Source organism: Calonectris borealis, chromosome 7 (genome assembly GCF_964195595.1).
Source record: "Calonectris borealis chromosome 7, bCalBor7.hap1.2, whole genome shotgun sequence".
Classification (NCBI taxonomy): Eukaryota; Metazoa; Chordata; class Aves; order Procellariiformes; family Procellariidae; genus Calonectris; species Calonectris borealis.
The window spans coordinates 7,491,334-7,503,722 of NC_134318.1; the positions used below are offsets into that span (position 1 = coordinate 7,491,334).

Consider the following 12,389-nt stretch of genomic DNA (forward strand, 5'->3'; position numbering starts at 1 on the left):
ATATGCCAGTATCTGGAACACAGAGTTAAAGCCACACTTACCTCTGATTTTATGCATTTACACAGCAGGAACAAGAATATCTCCAGCTCACTTTAATCTACACCTCTATAGATGACAAGAGAAAGTTACTATACAACCTGTTAGCTCCAACAGGAACCCTAAGCTCTCTAAAGCTGTACAGTGACCAGCATTTCCCTTTGCAGAATCTTCAAGATGTACCTCAAGCCTCAAAAGAGTGACTTAATTTGCAACTTCTTTGGCTTACCTCAAAAGGTAGCGTGATTGGTGGTGGTGGCTTTTTCAGTTCTTCACATTTTCTCTTTTTACATATCCGGTGACTAGTTTTGCGTTTCCTGCAACAGCTGCATTCTTCACAATTTGTTTTCCGCAGACAGGGCTCACAGACTCCACAACGCCTTCGTTTCTTTTTCTCTAGCATAGGGAGCAGAGATGAATATGGAACAGGGTAATCACCAGCTGGATTTTTAAGAGAGGATGGCCCTGAGGCCTCAACTGCTTCAGTGCTGTTGCTCACGTTGTCCTGAACCAAATTCAAGCTTACTCTGACTCTTCCCAGCTGTGATGAATAATCATTATGCTGCAGTCTTGAGTCAGCTGGCAAATCTGCATTTATGGCTTTTTCTGAGGCAAGAGCAGAGATTTCCGTGCTTGAAGGCAACTCCGAAACAAAACCTTCAGAGAATTGTCCAGAGCTTTCACCAGAGATTTTATCGACTGTGCTTTTTTCTAAATCTGGAGATAAAGCGGGGACATAACCTGAATTCAAAATTAATGTCTCTGCATCAATACATTTAACAAGCTGTTCAATGTCCTCCACTGCAAAATTGTTTAAAGAGGTATCGGAAACCGGTTCACATACTGTAAATGCTTTTTTTGAGTCAGATTCTGAATTCTCTCTTGTACAGCTCAAATCCAAATTTGAGTCAAGTTCTTTGTGAACAGGTACAAAATCCACAACCAGTTTCATGTGGGATTCTGCAAGTGAGCTTGCACCTTCAAAATGTAAAAGTGAATTTGATTCAGTGGCAGCTACAGAGCTGGAATTCGAACCAACGTTTTTATTCTCAGACTCTAAATCCCAGCCTGCCTTCAAGCAGGACTCTGCAAGTGAGCTTGCATCTTCTAATAAATGTTCTTGTGAGTTAAACTCAGAGGTAACTATAGGTGCAGAATTCGAGTCTTGTTCTTCACTAGGTAGCACCAGGTCCGACTCTGCTTCAATGTGCGATTTGGCAAGTGGGACCGACTCTTCTAACAGTACTGCTGAGCTGAGGTCTGAGGTATCAACAGAACTGGAGTCAGGTTCTTCACTGTTAGGCACCAGATCGAAGGGAGTCTCTGCACACACCTTCGAGTTTGATTCAGAGGTGATTACAGAGTCAGAAGGAGAAGACGGAAGCACAAGTGCAGCATCTTCAACAAATGCTTCAGCCGAACTACCCGTATCGAGATCGCTGGGTGTCTGCTCACAGGGCAGGTCTTCATGCTTGTATTTCACCTCTGACGCTTCTGTATCTTCATCAGTTACCCGACTGCTTGGAATGGAGTCATTTGTTTCAGGTATTTCTACCTCTTTGTCTTGACTGGCACATGTGGTAGCAGGCTCTTCGCCCACCCTACATGGAGTATCTTCTACAGGCAGAGGAGCTAACTCATTTTGTGCTAAATCTTGTTTCAAAACGCTTTCGCCTCCTTCAATGTTTTTTTCTTCTACTACTGCCAGGGCTTCTTGTTCATGTTTTTCCTTTGTTTCTAGCCTTTTTTGTGCTGCAGCCTTCCTGGGTTTTGCAATTGTTGGAGTTTGGGACAATCTACGGGAGAACGATCGGTTACGGAGAGACATTGTAAAGCCATTGATGTTGAAAGAATCCTGGTTATGAAAGAGGATATTGTCAGCTTTCTCCAAACTCACCCAAGATGCTCCAGACAAGGCTCTGGTTACACTGCTCCTGAGAAGTCTACCTGAAGAGCTCATGATTGGTTTCTTTTCTTGCTGTTTTTTCTTAACATCTTTTTCTTGTGCTGGCTTTTTGCCTTTTCCAGAACTAACAGCTTTTGTGGAAGTCTTTGCGGTTTTCTTTCTCACTTGGCTAGATTTCTTTTTGCCCTGGTTAGTTTTCCTTTTGCCTAACTCTTCCTTTTTGACTAATCTGGAAGGCCTCGCGTGGTGAGCCATGTCTGCGGAGTAGTAGAAATGTTAAGAGGAGAGATGGAAAAAAATCATGAGCTCTTGAGAGAACTTTTCAATAGAAAACTGCGTACTCCCATTGCTGCTCTCTGTGCTGATACAGCGTTAACTCTGAAACAGGAAAAGATATAAAACAGCATTAATATAATTCTAATTAATGAGGGGTGCACATATATTAAACTGACCTTTTTTAATATTTAAAAATATACAGGTAGAATTAGAAATACTGGTATTGGACATTATGTTCAATTAACACAAAAGCTTTGAAAATATTAGTGTACTGCAAAATGGAAAGCTTGCCTAAGTGCCTATAACACGAATGAAGAAGCAAACAGCTCAAATGACCAGGCAACATCACACGTTTACTGTTTTATGTCAGTTCTAAGAAGTTTGGATTTTCTCAACCTTATTAACAGTTCATTAACCACACCTTCCTTCCCTTGAGAAAGAACAGGTAAAGTTTACATCCATAGCTTTATGCTCAACAGCGCATCTATCACTGCAAGGACATTCAGGAAAAAAGAACAAAGCGAGTTTATAGTGTGCGCACTCATACACCATCACCAGGGCATCTCTCACTCTTTTACCATCCATCAGCTGCCCACCATGGTGCAATTCCAGGTAAAATGGGAGAAATAACTAGCTCCCTGAAGATGTCTAACTTGTGGTGTTACTCACAGGGGAACTGGACCAGGGAAGAATTGCCTTTCCCAGTGTTATCTCCCAGGATAACATACTGGCGCGCTGTATTACATTGCAAGCCTTGATTCTGCCCTGTCTAGCTATATCGCATGTATTATGCAGGCAGCCATCTCTGCTTCGTCATTATGACTACTAACATATTTACCTTCAACGAAATACCACACATTTGTCCTAAGCTTTTGTCCCGAAACACAACTGCGATGCAGAAGTCTCTCAACTCCCCAAATACAATTCAGTCATCTCAGAAGATAAAACAGATTCTTCATGCTCCAAATCAATTTCCTTCAAGGTGGGTTGGGGTTTTTTCAATGTAAAGCAATTCTCACAAGTACATAGTTTTTAAGCACACGGTGCTTTTAAATACCTGTGGAAGCTTTTAAAGCTTTGTTTAGCTATTTGAATAGATCATGGGTAGACAAGGGCAGCCTAAAAATGGGAGCAGGCAGAGCCAGAGCAAGAGGCTCTGTAGTCTCAGGCAGGAGGGGGCCTTCCCTTTGTCATTGTTCCTTGAATTCCTTAAGCCCAAATCAAGTCACCTACAGGCCACCTGCACCTCACTGATGGGAAGAGGGAAAAAAAAGGAAGAACAAGAAGCATGGGATGATGTCGAAAATCCTGACCTCTAAAGGAAGTAAAAAAAAAGGGAATCCTGGCTTCTACAGAAGTGGAAAAGGGAAGAAGAGTGCTACCAGCCTCCTGACACCACCACTCCTTCCTACGACCTCAACTCCACCTTGAAGGCAGCAAAGTGATCTTACGGAGGCTGCACTTACCCACAGTCTGGTCTGAGCTCTGCTGAAGGTGAGGAGAGCTACGCTAGTGCCGCCCAGTCTACTTAACACCCCAAAAATGTTTAATGGTACTAGATTAGCCATGTTTGGCTGGTGTAGGGCTAATGAAAAGGCACAGGGCACATGAAGAGCAGGTTCCACGAGCAGAACAGACCCCCAGACCACAAAAACGTATCTACAGCACAAGGGGTGCAGAAAGCTTACAATCATCCGCACCAAACAGCGCTGCACTGCGCCGAGATAAGCTCATTAGCCCGCTGAGGGGATGGTCTAGCACAGCCAACACGCACGGCCTCTGTGTGCGACCACCAGCTCCTGCCGCTCCCCAAACCAGCACGCTGGCAGCGACCTTGTTTCTGACTGTCTCAGCCCTGAGCAGCCTGCCCAGCGGCCACAGTACCTACCAAGGCTAACAGTAACTCCTCAAACTCCTTTCAAATAGCTTATTTAAAGCATTTGGAAGCCTAGCTCTTGTTTGTTCAGCAGTAGTAAGCTGACTGATCCTGTGTACTACAATTATAAACCACGTATCTTACCTAAACATGCTGTGATTATTCTGTATCGTATCTTCATATTACTTTTCAGACGAACATTATTACTCAGACAGGAGTTTTTCCACACACTCAAATACCATTTTAGAGCCAGCATTGCAGTGCAAGACAAGGATAAACACATTTGTAAGGTCAGATCAGAAAATAATGCCCAGCACACACACAATAAACAAGCTAACAGCATCCCTGCTCCATCACAGCAAAACATCCAACCTGGGGAGACTAAATAGACACGTGTGGCTGTTTATAATTGCGGGTAATGCTTCAAAGGCCACAGAGGAGACCTGAACAGCTCCCGCAGAAGCACTCTATAAGTTGGGTCAGACACTGAAATAGCAAAATAAATACAAAGCTGCGATGAAGGTAATCTGAGTGCTTTCCTCCCGCTACCCTTCTCTGGACGACGTGTGGGGGAAGGGGGACATGGCCATTACTACTCACTCCATGAACTGAGTGTCAAAGAGGGCATCGGCATCACGTCAGCAGGTCCATGAAATACTTGTCGGCAGCCTGCAAAAAGCTTCCCCAGTTTCTCGTGGTTTTGACAGAGACTGGGCTCCTCATTCCAAAGGATAGCCTGGAGGGCTGCAAAACCAGTTGGAAGCAAGCAGCAGGCAGCGTATCTGTAGCCATTAGCGGCCGCGCTACATAACAGTGGCAGGAGAGGAAATGCGAGCTACTTTCAGAGACTATAGCCAGGAGAGCAAGGAAGAAAGCAAGCAAACAAGAAGGGCCAGGCAACATGGGAATGTGTGAATCAGGAGGGGAACTGAAGAGATAAAGTTTTTTCTCTTTATCAGCCCTGAAACAGCAGCAGAATGACAAGAGAAAACAGGAGATCTGGAGTGGAAACAGACTGGATTTCTGAAGATACCAAATGTGTATAATGCTTTGCTCGTATTACTTCTCTACATAAGCAGTTGCCACTGCTGTTGTGGAAGTCTGGGAAGAAGGATCATCAAAATTAGCAATTAGAAGCTTCATTTATAACAATCCTGTAATTTTTTTTTTTTAAATCATCATTATAATATGTCTTTACCTGCATTTGGAAATTGCAACATCGTTGCTTCAGGACTGAAGAAGGAAGACCATCCTGGTTTTTTGTTTGGGTTTGTTTCTTTGTTTTGTTTGGTTGTTTTTTTTAATACAGAAAAACATACCTGTCTGGCAAGAATGTAGAAAAGTATCAAAGCCAAAGTGTTGCTTCTTTGCAGGGCCAAACTTAGAGGCTATGAACATCCAATGGTTGAAGACTTCCCTTTTTGTTGGTAAACAAAGAATGCTGATATTTGTAGGAAATGGACTGGCATTTAAATACTGCGTTAAAGAAGATGGCAAAGGCTGCTAGTATTTGCCTTGCTCAGAGATGACAATACAGGGGCACAAGAACAGCAACAGTTTTACCCATTTTGTTTCAAATTTGTCACTGGAGTGAATTTAGGTTTTTCAGAAAGGATCTGGGCGATAGACCCCTAAAGGAAAATTTTAATTTTTTTTTTTTCCCCAATTAATACTTGACTTCAGTTATAGTTCTCTGGGACTCTGAGCACCTGAACCCCAAGGTGACTGTAAGCTCTTGGGAGAAACGCCTGTCAGCAAGAGATCTTTGCTTCCCATAGCCCATACTCTTGATGAACACTAGTCCGCCACAATAACCTTAACCACAAGATAAAAACTGGCTAACATTTTTTAAATAGAGTGTCTAATAAAACTAAATTACATTGTTATTTCTTTGTTTACTCTTCCACATTTAGGACCAAAACATTAGGTAGCTACAAGCTCAGTATTCAAGTTTTGTTTTCTGTAACACTAGGAAATATTTTACCTTCCCTTTTCCATTTAAAGCATTGGTAATGACTCTGCCGATGCCTGCAGCAGTTGCAAATTGCCTCATGTCACTTCTTAAGGACAACAAATGGCTGTATGGCATCGGTCACATTTCATCGCAAGAAATGAATTATATTTCCAAAATATTCATGTGGACTTAGCAGGATTATCAAACATAAACCTCATGGGGCAATATAACAACTTGGCAGTTTTCCATCATCCTGGAGAGGAAACAAACTTACTTCAGTGCTCTCTTCCAAAAGCCACATCAGGTGGGACCTACGTCACCCTCCCCGAGAGCAGAGGACAGGCGTCTCTATGAAGTAAAGCGGGTAATAGGTACAGGAGGGATTGCAGGACACTGCCCTAGATAATAACAGTGCATCCCGAAGCTGTTTGTTACTTGAGCTGACTTATCTCTTCTAATTCATGTGCAAAGCTGAAAGCTGGTTTTAAGGCCAGTTGCTTAAGTTTTGCTCATTCACAGTAATAAATCTGGAACAATCCCACTGACTGCTATAATCCTCAACAAATACTGCTAAAAAGCTAATCAAGGGCTAAATCTTTTAGTCCCATCTTGGTCAAAATTCCGAACAAGTATAACGAGAATTTTGCCTACAAAGTAATTTGGGGATTTAACCCCATACTGCTGGAATGCATCCAGAAAAAAAGAAAAAACCCAACCCTCCAAAAAAACCTGCTTTTCTTATTTACTTTCCCTTTACACAAAAGGATAAAAAAAAAATAAAGTAAGTTTTCCTTTTAGAGGTAGTGTCCATCAAGACTCTGTTTCATAACTTGATTCTTGTTGGAAGATGGCGGGGGGGGGGAAGAGATTAAAAGATGTGTTCTCATAAAATGGTGGCAGCTTTTTTATGGTATCATGAAAGAGAGCAAGTGACCCCTGAACAAACACAGCTGCATGGGGAAAAAAAATGACACAGCTAGGACTAGTTGAGCCTGGTTTCACTACAGTCAGATGCACAAATTAAATATATTCTGTTTCAGTGTTTAGGTATCTTTTTAAAAGTCACTTGAGATTGGCCCAGTGGGGAAACAAGACCTGGAAGCTTTCATAAAAAGCCTCTTAATGATACGCAGGTCCCCAGCAATAAGGGTCACAATTTGACTCAGATCTAAAACTTTGAATTGAAAAACATCTCATCTTCCGGCAGCAAATGCTCCAGAGGAAGATGTAAGAGACACCAGAGAAGACAGACATTAGAAAATCTGACCCTCGTGTTAGGTGCAAAAGCTTTTTTCACAGCCTTTTCAGGATTATGTCATATCATCTGCGTATTCTTCCCAGCTGCACCAATGCCAACCTGCTTTTCAATCTTGCATAATTCCCTGCGTCTACTGATTGCTCTGTACAACACTTTGTATATGTAAAGAAGGGAAATGGGTTAGGAGGAGGGAATTAGCTTTAATTTTCCCTTTCCCTCCTTCTTTAATCCTTGAGTACCCGTTTGGTTTTGGTTAAGAAATAAAAATGAAACTTCTCATCTGCCTCCTCAGTACCATGAGTTATTTCACAGACAGTCTTGTAAAGAGGCCTCTCCCCCTTCCCAGGGCAGGCGGTGGGATTTCCCCGAGCTCCCTCTGCAGAGGCACCCCAAGGTCCCCCCTCACTTGCCACCCCGCATCCCCCCAGACCTCTCCTCCTGCAGGCCTGTTTCAAGTGGTGGTTCTATAATCTCACACGCCATTCACAAGTACTGTTTTCCATTTTACTACGCATAGGTTTTCTGCTTTACTTGCCAGGATTATGCCACTCAAGGCATATTTTATCCACATGTGTTAAACCTTGACTTAAGTCAACACTTTCCAGTAGCGTAACTGCAACTCTGGGACAGGCACTGCAAGATGCCACCTCAGTTTCTCACAGACAAAGGCATACACTTAATGCGTAATCCTTTTCCCACTGACATCAGTAACACCAGGTGATGTTGAGCAGATCAAGCACCAAGGCCTTCATCCTAAATTTTTGTCCTCGCTGGACCTGGAAGGCCACCTCCGTGCTTGAAGGATAAGTCTGGATAAGACAGGACTGCCACCACGTCCTACTTCCCTCTGCTGCGTGGGGAGCTGAAGACAGCTGCGAAATACACACTCACAATGAATTCAGCAAGAGATGTCGATGTTTAGCATTTTGCAATGTCATGACTAGGACGAAAGGAAATGTCCTCAAGTTGTGCCAAGGGAAGTTTAGATTGGACATTAGGAAAAATTTCTTTACTGAAAGAGTGGTCAAGCATTGGAACAGGCTGCCCAGGGAAGTGGTTGATCCCTGGAATCCCTGCAAGTATTCAAAAGACGTGTAGATGTGGCGCTTAAGGACACTGTTTAGTGAGTATGGTGGTGTTGGGTTGACGGTTGGACTTGATGATCTTAGAGGTCTTTTCCAACCTTAATGATTCTATGACTTCAGCATGCACCTTCGAGCCTGTACAGTGAGTGAAACAGAAAAAAAAAACACAAAAAAAACTCCTCCTGGTTTAGGGAAAGCTCTATTAGAACAATAAAAAAAGCGTGGCAAGGAACCACACATGCTTAAACCACAAAACCAGATTAAGCCTCAGACAAACAACTGGCACCAAAAATCCACTGTGAAGACTCACACCGCATGTGCAAATATCCTCCCTCCTGCCCAGGCAGGAGCACAGGCTTGCTTTAACCTCTGTTCAGTGCCGGCAAACACTGACCTTAACAGGGGGAATGCTAAAAAGTAAAAAGATACCAAGTAATTTCTAAGGGTTCACCAAATGAAAGCCCATTCCACCAGAACACTACAGGTACTTTTGAATAAAAAAAAAAAGCAAGCAAACCAAACAAAACCCCTCAGCTAATCATACGCCCCTCTAATTCTGCATTTATGCTGTTTTAAACACTAAATTTCTTCTTTATAATATTTGACTCCATTCTTCAGGGGATTTTCCTTTTCTTAACAAAAAAAAGAAAAAACCCACTAACTGAATCACCTTATCTCAAACTCAATTAAAAGAAGGGGGAGGTGGAGGGAAGAACCTTCAGGCAAAGATTAAGCCTGGAAAATTTCAGCCTGAAAGGTGTTTTGAAATGTAAGTAACTGAAAACAGAAAGCAGGATGGAAATGCTTACGCCAGCTTTAACGACCACGGGTAGCACGCCAGCCGTAATAAAACGCTATCAGTCAGGGTTTTGAATTATTACACAGTGAAGACTTGGGTCTTACAGACACCATAAATATCAGAAAGTTCCTTGGTACATCCCACCTTGAATCCTTCCCCGAATACCTGCTTTGTGCAACCCAGCCCCTCCTTGTCTCCTCCAGGCACAACCAAGCCCTCCTGTCCAGAAGGGCTGAGCCTCATCCCGAGAGCAACCACCACCCGCCCTTGTGCCGCCGGAGAAACTGCTTCTGAAAAGCATAAACCGGCCTTCTCTTCCTTTACAAACAGGGTTGACCAGGCTACCTGCCCAATTTTGCCCAGACCAAGAATAAATGCTACGTTTTCTGGATTCAATCTCTACTCCTAATTTGTGTTGACTGACATTAATGAAAACAAGGTGATTACTGCACAGAACAGCCTTCTGCCTCTCCACAGGAGTACCTTAAAAATAGTACTGAGCACAGCTGGGAAGAGCTACTATTTGGAAGATTATTTTTAGAATTATTTTCACAGGTTTCTCCATTGGCTTTAAATTTTAAAGAGACACCTTTGCCCTAAAAGTCTGCTCGGTCACATTTAAATACCTAACGCTGCAAGTGCATCTTTGCCCAGTTTTGCCATTACTGCTTTAACGCTTTTAGAAAGAGAGCTCTTTGGCCAGATCCACGCTGGTCCCTCTGCCCTGGCCAGCTTGTCTACAGGGGCCGACTCTCACCGCCCCACGCACGGGTGCGCACTGACATTGGCGTGCTGGTGCTCTGCTCTAGGTGCTTACTTGCACGCTCCCCTCTCCTCCTTAAAGGAGTAGCATCTCACCACTCTGGGCTGCTGCTAGTAGGCCGAGACGCAAGTGATGCGGACTACCTCGCTCTTTAAATATCTTTGGGGTGCAGGATAGGCGGGCTGGGTGTAGGACAGGCTAGGCACACGATTGGCGCGACTCCTTTGACTACCGCTGTGCCTGGTCCCTTTGCAAATCCAGCACGCTCCACCGCTCGCTCCTCGGGCATTAGCAGCCGTACCTTTGTAAGGTTAACTGGTCCTGCCTCCCAGCAGGCCGCCCGGTCCTTCTTCCTTACACATCCCATTCAGCGAAACGCATCCTTCTCCCCTAGCTCCACGGCGAGCCCGGCAGGGACCATCCCCGCCAGCATCAAACCTCCAGTCACGACAAGGCCACCACCTCTTCTCCCCCAGCTCCAAGGGCAGCTGGATGGGCACTGGGCGCCCAGGAGCACCTCGGGGGCTGCAGCCCCGCCGGGCTCTGCTTCCTTTAGTGCAGGCAAGCGGACCCCGTGGGGGGGAAGGGAAGGGGCAGGCAGGGCCCGCCTAGGGGGGAGGCAGCGGCTCCTCGTGGTCTGGCCCTGCCGCTGGCCGTGCCCCCCCAACCCCAGGAGCCCTCCCCGGGGCTGCAGACAATGGGCCCGGCCCCAGCGGGAGCGCTGGGGACCCGCAGCGCCCATCCGGAGGCGCCCGGCTGCTCCGGCGGGGGAGGCGGGGAGCCGCCCCCGGGGATGCCCCCCCGGCCCCGCACACCAGCGGCACCTCCAGCGGGTGATGCTGCTGCGCGGCCCTCGCCCGCCTGTTTTTCTGGGCGGGGGTTTTCCGGCTGGCCGGGGGCCCCGGCTGCCGGGCAGGGTCCCTTTAATTGTTCCCTGCCGTCCGCGGAGGCTGCAGGCAGTTTCTCTCGCCTGGCGGGTTTTTCCAGGCAGGCTCTGGCCGCTGCAGCGCAAACACGCTCCAGCACAGCCAGGGAGACCGGACTTTTTCGCTCTTTCGGCCAACAAACTGCGTTTTGCATTTGAATAACCCCCAGCCTGCCCGCCCGCCTGCCCGCCTTCCTCCCCGCCTGGAAACGGCCCGACCCGCGGGGCTCCGCGCCCGGCCGCGGGGGTGCCCCTGCCTCCCCCTTCCCGCTCCACCCTAGCTCAACTTTGCAATGAGCCAAGCGGCTACGCGAGAGGGGAAGGGGGGAGAAATGGGGGAGTGAGAAGGGAAAAAAAAAAAGGAGCGGGGTCCGAAAGCATAGGTCTCCGTCGCCCCCCCCGCCCCCCCGGACCCGTCCCACACACGTACCAGGGCTGCGGCACGGCCAGCCCGCAGCTCGCAGGAAGGGGCGATGCTGGCATGGCTTGGCGGTCCGCGCTCGGAGGGGGGCGAGGCGCGGTTCACGGCCCGGGCCCCCGCGGGCGGGCGGCTCCCATGGCGCGACGAGCCCAGGCGCGGGAGAGGGAGCCCCGGGCCGCGAAACGTGCTCTCGGCGGCGGCGGCGCGCGTCGCCCCTGGCCGGACCCTCCGGGAGGGAGCGGGGAGGGGGCGGCTCGGCGGGGCGCTCGCCGCACCGAGCCCTCCCGGCAGGCGGCAAAACGCGCCCTGGATCCCCGCGGCTGGAGCGGGATTCGCCGCCCCCTACGCCCCCGCGCTGCGGGGCGACCCGGCGGCGGGGGCGGCAGCGGCGGGGCTGGCCCGGCACGGCCGCGGGGATAAGCGAGAGCGAAGAGCTGCGAGGGTGGCGGCAGTCCCTCCCAGGCTGCCCCCCGAGAGCCGCAGCCGGCGTGCCAGGCTGGCAACGCCGGGGATTATTTAACAACAACAACAAAAAATAAATAAAATGACGATAATAAGAGAAAAAGCAAATTATTCCGTTACTTGCGGAGGCTGCGGTTTGACGCCGCATGCCTCCCGACCAGCAATGGAGGTGACACCCTCTGAAATCATCCCTTTTTTTAGGCTGGAAGCGGGGAAGTCTGGTCAGCGGTGACGGGCAAGGGCTCCTCCAGGGAGCCAAACCCCCTTCTCCTTACACGTGCCACCCAGGAGGACCCCCAAACGCCGGCGTCCACCCGGGCCCGGCCGTCCCATAAGCGGAGCGAACACGCCCGGACGCGTGGGGAGATGCTGGCTGAGAGGAAGAGCTGCCGAGCTGCCCTCTCCCTCCCGCAAGGCGGAAAAAAAATAATGAGTCTTGCTCTCCCCATCCCCCACCTCATCCATTAAGAGCCGCTGATGATATTTGCTGCTCCTTCCCAGAGGGAAGCGGGTGAGCAAAGTGTTATAATAAGAGGAAGAGTCGGTCCAGCCTTCTGACACGACTCATTATCACTACAGCCTTTTGTCAGAGTGGAAAGCAGGCCACCGAGTCTAACGTCTCTTCAGA

The 12,389-nt window shown here is 47.7% G+C and overlaps 1 protein-coding gene across 3 annotated transcripts in view; it reads right to left on the reverse strand.

Moving 5' to 3' along the window:
* The window catches only part of TET1 (tet methylcytosine dioxygenase 1), a 77,282-nt gene extending 69,194 nt beyond the window's left edge, over positions 1-8,088 (reverse strand). For all 3 annotated transcript variants that reach the window (XR_012674247.1, XM_075154207.1, XM_075154206.1), the window contains exons 1-2: positions 4,695-8,088; positions 266-2,320 (exon numbers count right to left, since the gene is read on the reverse strand). Coding sequence is in view for 2 of the 3 variants with exons in the window: in XM_075154207.1 (XP_075010308.1) it covers positions 266-2,197 (1,932 nt within the window). In the remaining variant the exon portion in view is untranslated. The remainder of the gene's footprint in view (positions 1-265; positions 2,321-4,694) is intronic.
* Positions 8,089-12,389: the final 4,301 nt, after the last annotated feature.